At 40.1% G+C, this 16,480-nt stretch overlaps 1 protein-coding gene across 3 annotated transcripts in view; it reads right to left on the bottom strand.

Moving 5' to 3' along the window:
* cacna2d3a (calcium voltage-gated channel auxiliary subunit alpha2delta 3a) overlaps positions 1 to 16,480 on the bottom strand; it is a 953,727-nt gene that overhangs the window by 257,730 nt on the left and 679,517 nt on the right. For all 3 annotated transcript variants that reach the window (XM_087994307.1, XM_087994306.1, XM_087994308.1), the window contains 2 exons: positions 16,300 to 16,361; positions 16,128 to 16,195 (listed from right to left, as the gene is read on the bottom strand). In XM_087994307.1, the coding sequence (XP_087850433.1) occupies positions 16,128 to 16,195; positions 16,300 to 16,361 (130 nt within the window). The remainder of the gene's footprint in view (positions 1 to 16,127; positions 16,196 to 16,299; positions 16,362 to 16,480) is intronic.

Raw genomic sequence — 16,480 nt, 5'->3', positions numbered from 1 at the left:
TGTAAGTCTGAGCATCATACATCAAGAAGGATTTAAGAAAAAGTATTTGGAATTAACCTGAAAAGAAATATTTTGAAACACCTCTGGAGCAGGTGAGGCTTGAACAAGAATTTTCTGGCACAGAGTAGGGCTTCTATCACTGCCCCAAAAGGACCTCTGAAGGCCTTTTTTGCATTTAATGATTTTGGAGAGTGTGCAGCACAAATTTATCAAAATAATATGGGACTAAAAAGGATCATTACGAGGCAAGGTAATTATTAGCCTTGAATTCTTTGAAAATACATTATCATAAGTAAATTTCATCGATTTATTTCAAGTTTTGGAAAAAAGATCTATTATTTTCTGGCATGTGGGCAAACTAACTAGACCAGCATTTATTATCCATCTCCAATTGACCTTGGGAAGGTGATGGAGAGCTGCCCCTTGAATTACTGCAGTCTTTGCAGTGTAAGAATATCTGAGTTGTGTGAAAAGGAGTTCTAGTTTTGACCCAAGGGATATGACAATACAATTCCATGTCAGGATGGGTGTGTGGCTCAGTTAAAGAATTTCATAGTGTGGGTAGGGACAAATAATTTCCATGGCAGGGGATTATGCAAGAGAAGGGCTGAAATAACTGCACTGAGGCCAGTATCCCAACACCAAGTCACCACTTATTTACACATGCACAGTACATGGACTCTGATCAGCCAGCTCAGAACCAGTCCCTAGAGTGAGGAGAATCTCTGAGACTCCTGTTAATTTAAAAAATATATACTTTTTTACATAGAAAGTCCTTGACACTGATCCAGCTCCCTCAGAGCCATCGTCAGAGTGTCAAGAATGTCTGACAGTTCTGTCCTTTTTTCTTCTATAACTCCACAGAGGCTGGTATCCCATCACCAAGTCACCCTTTAATGACACGTGGAGAGTCCTTGACGCTGATCCAGCTCCCTCGGAGCCAGCTCTCAGAGTGTCAGGGATGTCTGATACTCCTGTCCTTTTTTTGACACTCCTTTTTTATTCTTTTCTCTTTTCACATTTTAGCTCTCAGAATCAACAGGATGTCTGAGCCTCCTGTTTATTTTCCCCTTTTTTATTTTCTTACACTACCACCTGACAGCATTCAATTAGATCATGGTTGAGTTGTATCTGAACTCCATCTACCTTCCATGATTTCTTAAATCTTAGTATCCTTGCCTCGAAAAAAATCTATCAATTTCAATTCTGAAATGTTCCACTGACATAGCCCATACAACCTTTTCAGGGATAGTGACAGCGGTAGTGTTTATTTTTCCCCCGCACCCATGTCATGTGCGTGCAGGTGTTGGACACAATGAAAAACAACATGTGTGCAAACCTTTATTTATATTCCACCACCAGGAAGAAAGGAAATACCCGAGTGGCCAGTGACAAGCAGTGCCCTTTCAGAGGGCAATGCTGCATGATCAAACAGTGAAGGGGAGGGCAGGGATTAGATCCTGTTTATAGCTGTAAGCCAGGAATCCCTGATTAACCCAGGTGAACAGCCCAAATCAGGGATATCATACTCAATGAGATCTACCTGGACCTTGTTACAATCACTACAGGGGAATAGCCTTAAAATTAGAGGTGGACAATTGAAGGGTGATATCAGAAAGCAATTCTTCACAAACACTGTCGAAATCTGGACCCGTATCCCTGAAAAGATTGTATGGTTTATGTCAGTGGTACATTTCAGAACTGAACTCGATAGATTTTTTTCGAGGCAAGAATACTAAGACTTAAGAAATTGTGGAAGGTAGATGGAGTTCAGATACAATTCAACCATGATCTAATTGAATGCTGTAAAAAATTGAGGGGCTAAATTACCTCCAGTTTCAAATGTTCTGATATTTGAACGTATTCTGTGACATGGCTATTTGCAATTTCCTGCGTTACAGAAAGTTTTATGTGAAAGAAATGTCAGGCTAACCAAGGACAAGTGTAACTTTCTTAGCTCCAACTGACAAGGTGATATCAATGCCTTCTACAGTTTATGGCATATTCAATTGTCAGTTCTTGTGTGGAGTTGTATCATAAGGATCTATGTCAGGAAAGAAGCAGAGGCCAAGCTCTACAACCGAAACAGATAGTAACAATCAGATGTGGTCATGTGGTCATGACCCAGATCATACGCTGGGAGCATCTATAGACATGTTGAAGTTTTAATTCACATGTCTATGAATTAAAAGAGGATTGACACAGCCAAGATGACCGTGGATGTAAATTTAGTGGCTGTTGAGGGAGGAATTCTGGAATATCACATGTGTACAGAGCCAGGAAGACTAAATAAGTAGAGATTTTGAAAGGCTAACAATTGAACCCTCCCTTAGCAGTGAGCCATCTCCTGCAGACATACTTTTATTTTATACTTCCAAATAGGTACAGTGGCAGGGCTTAAAACTGAAAACAACCCTGATCTGTACGTCTTATTGCTTTGATATCCTACTGTGTAGACTAGTGTGCTGTGATTAACATAGCTTTGAGAAGAACCATTAAACCCCCAGCAGTGCAGGTAAAGAACAGAAACGAGTTTTTTTTTAGATTAAATTTAGAGTTCTTTCACTTCCAGTGCTATCAGCCAGGCACTGCAGAAAGGAATCAGAATAGAACTTTTCAATGAACCTGTAAAGCCAAGAACTTCAAAATTAGCTAATCAATTACTAACATCAATACTACCAGTCATACCAACTGTAACAGCTGCAAAACCTTACTATCTACTCTCCATGAACAACTCAGAGACTGATCCATATACTACCTTTTAACAATTTTTAAGTTCACCTATTATTCATATTCTGTGTGTGTGTGTTGCCTTTTTGTTTCTCACTGTTAGTAACAGATAAACTCACTTTTTTTCTTAACTCATGAATGTTTCTTAAATTGGCTCCTTTTAAACTCAATATTTTTCTGGTATTGGAGAAAATTATCCAGAAGGGAATAGATCCTCCTTAAGTTATCCTTGTTGGGACCAACCAAGTGTGTTGGTGAAAGCAGGGGAGCCAGTTCATTCCTCTTCAACTGGGACTTCACAATTTGGGGTATGCCATTTGGAACTGTAATACTTTGGGGTATCACACCTGGAGTGATTACAACAAAACATTGGCTGTGCCATCTTGCTAGAATACTGCAACACTAATGAAAAGATTTGTAGTGAACAGCTACATAGGACAATCCTGCTCAACTCAGGTCTCAGGCAGCACTACCTTGAGTTTGTTAACTATTAATCAAGTTGTTGGTGTTGAGTTGTTCCTTGACTTATCTGCAACTTATGCCAGTATTTAGAGGTCCCTTTTCTTTTGAATTTTGTCTGTTTATTTTTGAAGCCTCATTCCTATAGCCTTCCTCAAAGATGCAATTAGGATCAACTAGAGTCTTAAGGTTCTTGAAAAGTATGTCAAGTTTTGTCCCCCAAATTATGTTCCTCTTCCTTAATTGTCCCCAACCTTTTATGTTTTTATGTACATTCACATTTTCTTTTTCTTTCTGGACCTATCTAGGCTAAATTTGGTGCCAGCATGGGTTTTGCTGGATTTTGAAGCATTCCTTAAAGCATTAAAATTGACTAAGAAATGACACAAGTCATCAAATTACTTCAGAGTTTGAATGTCTAGCAAGAATCCATTTGCAGTGCGAACACATGACAGGAAAAATTATTTTTCTATAATAGTCAAATATAATTATATCACTTTTTAAAAAAATAATCACTAAAAGAAAATTAACACAACTATTAAATTTCTAATGAAGAAACACATGTTCCCCCTAAAGAAATACATGTCAAATCACAGTGTTCGAGGATCATGTCCCATTTGAGAACTGATGTACCAGTTTAGTACTCATGGAATGCTGCATTATCAGAGATATTGTTTTTCAGAGGAAATGCCAAATCAAGGTCCCATCTGGCCCATTCGGTGTTCATGAAAAAAACCTCTCACACTGTTTCAAAGAAAAATAGGGAAGATTTCTCTTCTTTCTTGACCCAACATTTGTCCCTCAGTCAACATCACAAAAACATATTACCTATTCATTATCACATTCCTGTTTTTCCCCGGAGCGTCAGAGGCTGAGGGGTGACCTTACAGAGGTTTAAAAAATCATGAAGGGCATGGAAAAGATAAATAGACAAAGTCTTTTCCCTGGGATGGGGGAGTTCAGAACTAGAGGACATAGGCTTAGGGTGAGAGGGGAAAGGTATAACAGAGATTTAAGGAGCAACGTTTTCACGCAGAGGGTGGTACGAGTATAGAATGAGTTGCCAGAGGAAGTGGTGGAAGCTGGTACAATTGCAACATTTAAAAGGAATCTGGATGGGTATATGATTAGGAAGGGTTTGGAGGGATATGGGCCAGGTGCTGGCAGGTGGGACTAGATTGGATTGGGATATCTGGTCGGCATGGACAAGTTGGACCGAAGGGTCTGTTTCCATGCTGTACATCTCTATGACTCTTATGTTTATGGGAATATGATATGTGCAAAGAGGATTTAGGTGTCACTGGCTGGCAGGTGTTTATTGCCCACCCCCAGTTGAGAAGGTAGTTTTGAGCTTCTTTCTTGAACCAGTGTAGTTCATGTGTTGTAGGTAGATACATAATGCCCTTATGGAGGGAATTACAGGTTTTTAACCCAGCAACAATGAGGAGCAGAGATATATTTTCAAGTCAGATGGTGAGCAACTTAGAGGTGAACTTGTAGACAGTGGTATTCCCTGTATCTGCTGTCCTTATCCTAGGTGGAAGTAGTTGTGGGTTTGGAAGGTGTTGTCTAAGGATCTTTGGTGAATTTCTACAGTTCATCTTGTAGACAGTACACAGTGCTGCTATTGAGTGTTGGTGGTGGAGGGATTGGATGCTTGTGGATGTGGTGTCAATCAAGTGGGCTGCTTTGTCCTGGATGGTGTCAAGCTTATTGAGTATTGGTGGATCTGTACCAGGTAACTGGGGAGTATTCCATTACACTCCTGACTTGTGACCTTTAGATAATAAACAGGTTCTGGGGAGTCAGGAGGTAAGTTACTCGCCACAGTATTCCAAGCCTCTGACCTACTTTCGTAGCCAATGTATTATATGACAAGTCCAGTTGAGTTTCTGGCCAATGGTAATATCTAGCATGTTGATATTGGTGGATCCAGTGGTGGTAACACCACTGAATATTAAGGGATGGTGAATAGATTATTTCTTATTAGATATGGCCATTGCTTGGCATTTGTGTGGTGCGAATGTTACTTGCCACTTGTCAGCCTAAGCCTGGATATTGTCCAGGTTTTGTTGCATTTGAACATGGATTTCTTCAGTATCTGAGGAATTACGAATGGTGCTGAACATTGTGCAATCATCAGCGAACATCCTCACTTCTGAACTTTTGATAGAGGGTCGGTTATTGATGAAACAGCTGAAGATGGATTGGTCCAGTACACTCCCCTGAGTAACTCCTGTAGAGATTTCCTGGAGCTGAGATGACTGACTTCCAACAACCACAACCATCTACCTCCATCTACCAGGTATGACTTCAATCGGCGGAGAATTTGTCTCCTGATTACCACTGATTCCTGTTCTCCCAAGCTATTGCTCAGCAGACTATTGCTGAGCAGGTTTTGCTTAATAACAGTGTTTATGACACCTTTCATCACTTTACTGATGATTGAGAGTGAACTGATGTGGTGGTTATTGTCTGGGTTGGTTTAGTTCTGTTTTTCGTTCACAGGACATTCTCGGATAGATACCAGTGTTGCAATTGCACTGGAACAGCGAGGCTAATGGAATAGCAAGTTCTTCAGCATTATTGCTGGAATGTTGTCAGGGCTCATAGCCTTTGTAGTATCCAATGCATCCAACTGTTTCTTGCTATTACATGGAATGAATCGAATTGACTCAAAACTGTGTTACTACTAGTGGAGGCTGAGATGGATTGTCCACTGAGCACTTCTGGCTTAAGACTGCTGCAAATCCTTCAGCCTTATCTTTTGCACTACTGTGTTGGGCTCTTCCATTGTTGAGGACGGGATATTTGTGGAGCCTCCCCCTCCAGGGAATTGTTAAACTGTCTACCTCCATTCACGAATGGATGTGACACAACGGCAGAGCTTAGGTATGATTCATTGCTTGTGGCGCTTAGCTCTATCACTTGCTACTTATGTTGTTTGGCATGCAAGTAATCCTGTTTTCATCATCAAGCTGGCAGTGGAGTAAACAGCGCCGCCATTGGACTCCTGAGCCCAGGCTCGTCCGCTCTGTCCGCTTTTCCGTTCTTTATCCTTTCCTTTTTCCCTTTTCCTTTCTTGTGGAAATCTTGGATGGCTTCAGTAGCTGCAAGGTATCAGTGCCAGTTTGCATTTGTGGAGGGAGGCAATTGACGGTGGCTACTTTAGGATGGTGGGCCCAGCATCAGGTTTAGAACCAGTTGGGGACCTTGTAGTTTCAGCTTGATTGCCAAGATTAGCCCAGTTCAGTCTCATGGTGGTGATGATGTTGGGTGAAGGTAAGATGGTGCCAAACAATGGCGCGATGAAAGAACCCGAGGCTGGTCGATAGCTTTATACTGGTGATGGATTCAGCATCAAGGTGGAAGAGCCTGGATCCAGGCCTGAGGCTAAGCTACTTAACAAGAAGGACTACAATGTTGATCTTTTAGCTTTATTTCTTTTTTTTTACCTTTTTATTCTTAGTTTATTTTCTGTGTTTTTAAGTTGATGCCAGATAGTGGCAACATTACACAACACCTTTCATTGTATTTGCAACAAATACATGGAACAAATTCCACTTCAATGAATAAATCAGTCAGTTTGGTAGCTGCACCAGGTTATCCCTTCATGTTTAGGTATGCCGGGTGCTGCTTCAGGCGTGCACTCCTGCACTTTCCCTTGAACCAGGGTTGATCCCCTGGCTTGGTGGGAATGGTTGAGTGGGGGATATGCAAAGCCATGAGGTTGCAAACTGTGTTTGAGTACATTCTGTAATAATTGATGGCACACAGTGCCTCATGGATACTCCACTTCAGCTGCTAGATCTGTTTGATGTCTGCTCCCTCCATCTAGCACAGTGATAGTGCCACCCAACGTGATGGGGGATATTCTCAATGTGAAGACTGAACGTTATCTCCACAAGAACTGTACGATGGTCACTCTTACCAATACTATCATGGATAGATGCATCCGTAGCCGACGGTGGTGGAGGGTTGCAACCAGCGATGGGCCACAAGGATCAGTGCTGGGTCCACTGCTTTTTGGCATTTATATAACTGATTTGGATGTGAACATAGGAAGAATGGTTAGTAAGTTTGCAGATGACACCAAAATTGGAGGTATAGAGGATGGCAGATTTCCCTCCCAAAAGAACATTTGTGAACCAGGTGGATTTTTCCATCAATTGACAGTGGTATCATGGTCATGAGTCCATAATTCCAGATAATTATTGAATTCAAATTCCACCATGGCAGGATTCAAACCCAGTTCCCCAAGCATTAGTAAATTCTTAATTCTAGTTTTTTTTTAAAATGGAATTCAAATTCCAGCATCTGTGAGGGTTTAAACCTGTATCCCTAGAATAGTGGCTGAGTTTCTGGTTTAATAGTCTAGTGGTTATTATAACTAGGCCACCCCCATTTTATGTTATGAGAAATTAAACTTCAAAGCATTTTATTCAGTGTAAAACATTTGCGATGTCCAGTGGTTGTGAAAGTTACTGCGTAAATATAACTTATTTTAACTAACTTTCATTTATAATTAAGGCTGTATGGTCTAATATTTGTCACAAAAGATTTATATCTGGTCTTATAGTCAGTCAGATTGTATCTTTTAATTATGAACTAAATTGGTATCACTATAATAATCAGTAACGTTTAAAATAGCACTCATATATTTGAATTTTTCATGGTAGCCCAGATGCTGTATGAAATGGATGGAAATTATAATTAAAAATTAGTACTCAATAGGGATCATATGTCCTGAGAAATTGAAGGATTGAATTTTCCACAGTGCTATGGGTCAACTACCTAATTTGCCATTTTCACTTAGAATAGTTTTATTGATTTTTTTGAAAATGTTTTGAGAATGTGTAATGGTAGTTACATTGCATCTGTCAAGTCTACACTGTTGAACTGTACATAAATACTACAATAAATTTATCAACTTGATTTCCACCTTGTCAATCCAGCTATGAAATAACAGCGACAACACTTGGCTAGTACACAATTGACTGCACTGTTGAAGATGGATGAGACAAGGTGACTGAGAGATTGAAAGTCTGAGAGGGTGAACACTGAAATCTCATATTATTTTAGTTCATTGTATTCATATTTTTACAGACATGCTTTAAATCTCACTTTCAGGAAGAGATTTCCATAAAATATCAACAATATGGATATGCTCACTACAAAGGTTTACAGATGCCAAGCCACTTTGAGTTTTATGTCTAATAATTGTTAAAATCTTTAACAATTTTGGACACTCTTTAAAGAGAATTTGTAGATCTGCAGAATTTACATTTTCTTCCTTATCGACGTTTTACTGAATTTGTGATTATGAAAATGACTACTGTAATACTCCTTAATCAAATAAACTGGTTGGCATAACCAGAGGAAAATAACAGGCTGATTTTAATTTTCCATGTTAATCATCCTAAACGTTTGCCTTCCACTTGATTTTCTCTTCCATTTACTTATATCAGGTGGCCGATCAGCTTCTGATATTTTGTCCACAGTAAAGTTCAGCTGTCAAACCAGAAACAGCTTTGAGATTTTTCATCTACTATTCACCTCTATCCTTCTAAGTCATTATTTTGTCATTCTTATTCTTTTTCTTTCAATTTTGGACAGTTCTATTCAATAATTAGCAGAACCAACCCATTCTTCCCTAAGTCCAGATACCTAGGTGATTGGAGTCATTGGATCACACAGCACTGAAACAGACCCTTTGGTCCTAAACTGAATGTGTCCCATTTGCCTATATTTGGACCATATCCCTCGAAACCTTTTCTATTCATGGACAAGTCTAAATGTCTTTTAAATAATGTAATTGTACCAAACTCCACCACTTGCTCTGGCAGCTCACTGCATACAGGCACCCCCCTCTGCGTGAAGAAGTTGTCTCTCAGATCTCTTTTCAATCTTTTCCCTCTCACCTTAAACATATGCCCTCTATATTTGGACTACTCTACCCTTGGGAAAAAATCTTGGCTATTCACCTTATCCATGCCCTTTATGATTTTATAAAACTCCAAAAGGTCACCCCTCAGTCTCCTACATTCCAGGGGAAAAATGCCCCAACCTATTCAGCCTCTCCCTATAACTCAAACCTTTCCTTCCTGGCAACATCTTTGTAATTTTTTTCTGTACCCTTTCCTGTTTAACAACATCCTTCCTGTAGCAGGACAACCAGAATTGTACGCAGTATTCAAAAAATGGCCTCACCAATGTCTTATACAGCTGTAACATGACATCCAACTCCTATACTCAAAGCTCTGACCAATAAAGGGAAGTGTGTCAAATGTCTTTTTCACTACTCTGTCTACCTGCAATGCCACTTTCAAGGAAGTATGAACTTGTACCCTTAGGTCTCTTTGTTCAACAACACTCCTCAGTTCAAACCATTAACTGTGCAAGCCAGGCCTCGTGCGAGGTCTTGCACTTTGGCAAAAGAATAAAAGCATAGACTACTTTCTAAATGGTGAGAAAATTAATAAAGCCAAAGCACAAAGGGATCTGGGAGTGCTAGTCGAGGATTCTCTAAAGGTAAACATGCAGGTTGAGTCCGTGATTAAGAAAGCGAATGCAATGTTGTCTCTTATCTCAAGAGGGTTGAAATATAAAAGCAGAGATGTACTACTAAGACTTTATAAAGCTCTGGTTAGGCCCCATTTGGAGTACTGTGTCCAGTTTTGGTCCCCACACCTCAGGAAGGACATACTGGCACTGGAACGTGTCCAGCAGAGATTCACACGGATGATCCCTGGAATGACAGGTCTAACATATGAGGAACGGCTGAGGATACTGGGATTGTATTCGTTGGAGTTTAGAAGATTAAGGGGAGACTTAATAGAGACGTACAAAATAATACATGGCTTGGAAAAGGTGGATGCTAGGAAATTGTTTCCGTTAGACGAGGAGACTAGGACCCGTGGACACAGCCTTAGAATTAGAGGGGGTCATTTCAGAACAGAAATGCGGAGACATTTCTTCAGCCAGAGAGTGGTGGGCCTGTGGAATTCATTGCCACGGAGTGCAGTGGAAGCCGGGACGCTAAATGTCTTCAAGGCCGAGATTGATAGATTCTTGTTGTCTAGAGGAATTAAGGGCTACGGGGAGAACGCTGGTAAGTGGAGCTGAAATGCGCATCAGCCATGATTGAATGGCGGAGTGGACTCGATGGGCCGAATGGCCTTACTTCCACTCCTATGTCTTATGGTCTTATGGTCTTATGGTTTGCCTTAACAAAATGCACCACATCTCATTTATCTAAATTAAACTCCATCTGCCACTTGTCAGCCTATTTTGCCCAAAATCACATTGTGCTCTTAGATAACCTTCTTCACAGTCTACAATGCCACCAATTTTGGTGTCATCCATAAATTGACTCACCTTTTCTCCTATATTCTCATCCAAATCATTGATATAAATAACAAACGACAACGGACCCAGAACCGATCCTTGCAGCACACCGCCAGTCACATGACTTCAGTTCAAATAAAAATACTCTACCACCCTCTGTCTTCTATCATCATGCCAATTTTTGTATCCAGTTGGCTATCTCTCCTTGGATCCCATGTAATCTAACTCTATGAACCAATCTACCACGTGGGACCTTATTGAAGGCCTTGCTAAAGTCCATGTTGATGTCTACCGCTCTGCCTTCATTTATCTTTTTGGTAATCTCTTAAAAAAAAAGCAATCAAATTTGTGAGACACAATTTCCCACACACAAAGCCATGCTGACTACCCCTAATTGGTCTTTGCCTTACCACGTAAATACATGTAAATTTTATCTCTCAGATTCCTCTCCAACAACATACCAACCAATGATGTCAGACTCACTGGTCTATAATTCCCCGGCATTTCCTTGCAGCCTTTCTTCAACACTGGCACATTAGCCACCCTCCAGTCTTCTGGCACCTTACCAATGACTGTCAATGAGACAAATATCTTTGCAGGAAGCCTGGCAATCTCCTCCCTAGCCTTGCACAATGTTCTGGGACATACCTGATCTGGTCCCAGGGATTTCTGTATCTTTATCTGTTTTAAGACCTCCAGCACCTCCTCTTCTTTAAAGTGGATTCCTTTCAAGACGTCACAATTTATTTTCCCAATTTCCCTAACTTCTATGTCTTTCTCCACGTGAATACTGACCCAAAACATTCATTAAGTATCTCTCATTCATCAGATTCACACTTTTTTGATCTTTAGGGAGCCCTATTCTCTCCCTAGTTACTCGTTTGCTGTTAATGTATTCATTAAGTATCTCATCCATCTCCTGTGGTTCCACACATTTTCAGTTTTGCTGATCTTTAAGGAGCCAAGGATGTGGTGCTGGAAAGCACAGCAGGTCAGGCAGCAACCAAGGAGCAGGAGAATCGATATTTTGGGCAAGAGCCCTATTCTCTCCCCAGTTACTCTTTTGCTATGTATCGGATATACATATAGAATCTCTTCAGATTCTCTTTAACCTTATTTGTCAAAGCAATCTCATGTCCCCTTTTTGCCCTCCCGATTTCCCTTTTAAGTGTACTCCTATCCCTCCTATACTCCTCCAAGGATTCACTCAATCCCAGCTGTCAATATCTGTTATATGCTCCTTCTATTTCTTGACTTGAGCCTCAATATCTCTGGACCTCCATTGTTCCCTACACCTACCAGCCTTGTCCTTCACACTAACAGGAACATGCTGCCCCTGAACTCTTGTTATCTTGCTTTTAAAGATGTCAGATGTCCTTTTTCCTGTGAAAAACTTCCCCCAATCAACTTTTGAAAGTTCCTGTCTAATACCATTAAAATTGGCCTTACTCCAATTTAGAGCTTCAACTCTAAGATCAGGCGTATCTACTTCCATATCTATTTTACAACTAATAGAATTAAGATCACTGGCTTCAAAGTGCTCCCCAACTAATACCACTTGAGCGGCCTTATTTCCCAAGAGAAGATCAAGTTTTGTTCCTTCTCTACTAGGTACATCTATATATTAAATAAGAAAAGTTTCATGAACACATAAATTCTTCCCCATCCAAACGCTTTACACTATGGCAATCCCAATCTATGTTTGGAAAGTTAAAATTCCCTACATTACAACCTTATTATTCTTACAGATTTTTTTTTAAGATTACTTACAGTGTGGAAACAGGCCCTTCGGCCCAACAAGTCCACATCGACCTGCCGAAGCACAACCCACCCAGACCCATTCCCCTACATTTACCCCTTCACCCAACACTACAGGCAATTTAACTGTCTGCCCTTGCTCTATCTGCCTATAAATTCTGTTTCTATGTGCTCTTCTGTCTCACTTTATCTGATGAAGGGACTGCACTCCGAAAGCTTGTGTTTTCATATAAGCCTGTTGGACTATAACCTGATGTCATGTGACTTCAGTGAAACCTTTGATATCCCAGTCGAAGAGTGTGGTGCTGGAAAGTACAGCCGGTCAGGCAACATCGGAGGAGCAGAATAGTTGACATTTCGAGCATAAGCTCTTCATCATATCACAGTCCCAAGTTCCCATCCATGCCCTGAATTCTTCTGTCTTACCTGTCAGGCCTCCTGCATTGAAGTAAATACAGTTTCATTCATCAGTCTTGCTTAGTTTTCTACCTTGCTCTTGTCAATCTTGTTTAGTTAATTTGCTCCCCTTAACTACTGGAGCAGCCTCAACCTTCTTTGTTTTCTCACTACTGCTTTCAATTCCCCCCCATCTCTACCCCCAACCCCCCCAATTCTAGTTTAAAGCCCCCTGAGTAGCCTAAGCAAATCTCCCACCAAGATATTGATCCCCATCCAGTCCAGTTCAGGTGCAACCTATCTTATAAAGATCACTTCTGCCCCAGAATAGATCCCAATGATCCAAAAACTTGAATCACTGCCTCCTGCACCAATTTCTCAATGATGGATTCACCTGCCCTATCTTCCTATTCTACTCTCATTGTCATATGGCACCAGGAGTAATCTAGAAATTATTACCCTTCAGTTCCTGCTTTTTAACCTCTTACCTAATTTCCTATATTCTCTCTGTAGAACCTCATCCCTTCCTCTACCTTTGTTATTAGGATCAATGTGCACAATGACCTCTGTCTGGTCACTCTTCCCTTTAAGACTTTTCTGCAGGAAGGAATTTTAAGGATTTTGTTTCTTACCTTGGAATTAAATAGACAGTTTAAAACCCTGTGGTTTCCAACCATGAAATAATGACAAAAATTGGAGTACAGCAGCTAAGAAGGTTGAAAAAGAGAGTCATAATTTGGAGATGCCGGTGTTGGACTGAGGTGTACAAAGTTAAAAATCACACAACACCAGGTTATAGTCCAACAGGTTTATTTAGAAACATTAGCTTTCAGAGCGCTGCTTCTTCATGAGATGGTTGTGGAGTATAACATCGTAAGACACAGAACTTATAGCAAAAGTTTACGGTGTGATGTAACTGAAATTATGATCTTATACTCCACAACCAGCTGAAGGAGGAGCAGCGCTCTGGAAGCTAGTGCTTCCAAATAAACCTGTTGGACTATAACCTGGTGTTGTGTGATTTTTAACTTTGAAAAAGAGAATGGGGGCAATGACACAATCTTGTTTCACTCTCATCTTAACATCTGCTCTGTATTGGGTCCATGAACAAGATGACGGTGGCTTAGTGGTTAGCACTGCTGCCTCACAGCACAAGGGTCCCAGGTTCAATTCCCACCTCGGGCAACTGTCTGTGTGAAGTTTGCACATTCTCCCCATGTCTGCGTGGGTTCCTCCGGGTGCTCTGGTTTCCTCCCACAGTCCAAAGATGTGCAGGTCAGGTGAATTGGCCATGCTAAATTACCCGTAGTGTTAGGTGCATCAGTCAGAGGGAAATGGGTCTGGGTGGGTTACTCTTCGGAGGGTCAGTGTGGACTGGTTGGGCCGAAGGGCCTGTTTCCACACAGTAGGTAATCTAATTTAATTACTGCTCATGTATTATCATGAACCAAGTCTTCTTCTTCTCAGCAGTTCAGGATATACATTTTCATCACTTCCTAGGAGACCAAACCAAATGGAGGCAAAAACTGTGGGAAGGATTGTAGCATTTTGAGACACAGGGATGGCAAAATAAAGAGAACAATCAAGAGTGATGAAAAATCCATGATGTGAACTAATAATACACAACCATCCATTCCACAAGACAACAAATCTCCGACATGCCATAAAGTTTGCAGTTCCCAAATGGAACTCATCACCCATCTTTGGACACATGAAAGACAATCACCTTTGCCTATGATAATGGAGATAATAATATTAATAATTAGGGATGGTTTGACAGACCGAGGCTCTTTACTTTAGAAAGGAGAAGGCAGAGAGGTAATCTAATGAGAGATTTTAGGATTTTGAATAGGGTACACTTTGACAACTTCTTTCAATTTGCACAGGAGGCCAAAACAAGAGATGATAAATATAGGATGGTCAGCGATCAATCCAACACAGAATTCACAGGAATTCTTTACTACCCAAGCAGGTTCATGATGTAGAAAATGTTACCGAGGAGTTGTTGAAGTGAAAAGCATTGACCATAAAGGCATAAGTATATTGTCACATGAGGGAGGAGGAAATAGAAGAATATTTTGACAGCAAAAGTCAAATACTGCAGATGGTGGATATCTGAAATAAAAACAGGAAGTGGCTGGTGAAACTCAGCAGGTTTGGCATTATCTTCTTCAAGGTTTCTGTCTCTCTTGTTCCTGTTCTTCTATTAATCCCCATGTGTCCTGCTAAAGGCTGTAAATCACCTTTTATCAACTATTTTGTTACTATCAACACCGCTTGAGGCTCAAAGGTAAGCACATTCATATGCTAATACAAGAAAAACAAATGCGCAATCTTGTTTGTTTAAACACAGGAAGTTTACAGTTTCTTGATTCAATTCCTGACTCAGACCCTCAGTTTCATTGTGATATCCATGTGTAAACCAAAATAATTAAAGTTTCTTCATCACCCCCCAAAGTAAAAAATTACCAATGAGGCTTCATTTTTTGTAACCTTTTTTCTTTGACATGAACAAACATGAATCAATAAGCAAATAATATTTCAAAAAGAGAAACTTCACTTTATATGGCAGGTATTAGTAGGATATGTCTTACAAAACTATAGCAACTCACTGCATAAATGTGGCAAAAATGTGTAATCTCACACGTTACATTCCAACTCAATTGATTTGGCCCTCAACGTTCATTTACCAGCAGATACCTTATCTGAGGTCTCCAGATACAGTTAGGACCAAAATTGCGCATGTCCACTCTAAATTAGGTCATGTTATAGCTTTCCATAGTACCTTGACAACTGCCCAACAGCAGCTGACTCATCACCCGTTGCTTTTGTACAAACGTATAGCTCCTATACATGATGAAGCTATTTGCACCACATTTTAAGATATACTTTCTTTTAGCTTGTTCACTTCCACATGGGTGTCTGTATCTATTTTTCCTCTTACTCCCAAAAAAACTTGCTCTTTTTGGAGAGATTTGCAGGCTTATTCTCACATAAATCCTGTGGCCCATTTTCCAGGTCATTTATGAATTCTCTTTGCACCTGTATCTGTGTACTGATCACTCTCACCCTTCAATTATTGTGCTTTTATCTCTCCTTTGCGTTTGATCTCTTTTTGTCTGTCATAACCCCTGTATGATTGGTACTAATTCCAGGTCAAGAGTTGCCAGGTGACATGAAAAAAGTGTTTCTCATTATTGAAGAAAATTACGATTGATGTCTTTCCATTTGATGTAAGCTCGAGTTCTTTTCAGACATTCTTAAAACAATTATGGATCCCACAGATATTGTAAATAAATTACAACATTTTCTTTCTACTTTCAGGTCAAAGATGATCAAAGTTGATTTAGATGATTTTCTGAAGTTACCCCATCAGCAGAGCAATCTACTCCTCTCTGTTACAAATATTTTGCTCCAAGTCATAGTTTAAATCATACCTTCTTCCAGTGTAACATTTCCTTGGAGAAAGTACTTGCCGTGTCCTCTGGATAAAGCCACACCTAGACTGTACAGAGCAGATTGCAAAAAATTAGATGATGTTATCAAAAATACTCTTATTGTTTTTAATTCCAAAGAATCTTAGAGAACAAGGCAAATAATGAAACCTACCTGAATGGAGTGCCTTTGATGTCTGTGTAATAGTAATCATTTGTCATCACTAAGACTCGCTTCTAACATGAAAAATAAAACACAGTAGTAGTAACTGGCACTTTATAAATGAGTAGAGGTTGTTTGAAAGCCTGATATGTGCTCTTGTTTTAATACTTGTAAATCTTTTGCCCATTACAGA

This window comes from Chiloscyllium plagiosum, unplaced genomic scaffold (genome assembly GCF_037043375.1).
Source record: "Chiloscyllium plagiosum isolate Xiang-an unplaced genomic scaffold, Cpla_swu_hap1 HiC_scaffold_14, whole genome shotgun sequence".
NCBI lineage: Eukaryota > Metazoa > Chordata > Chondrichthyes > Orectolobiformes > Hemiscylliidae > Chiloscyllium > Chiloscyllium plagiosum.
The sequence above is the reverse complement of the archived record's forward strand: the minus strand, read 5'-3'. Positions and strand labels throughout refer to the sequence as shown.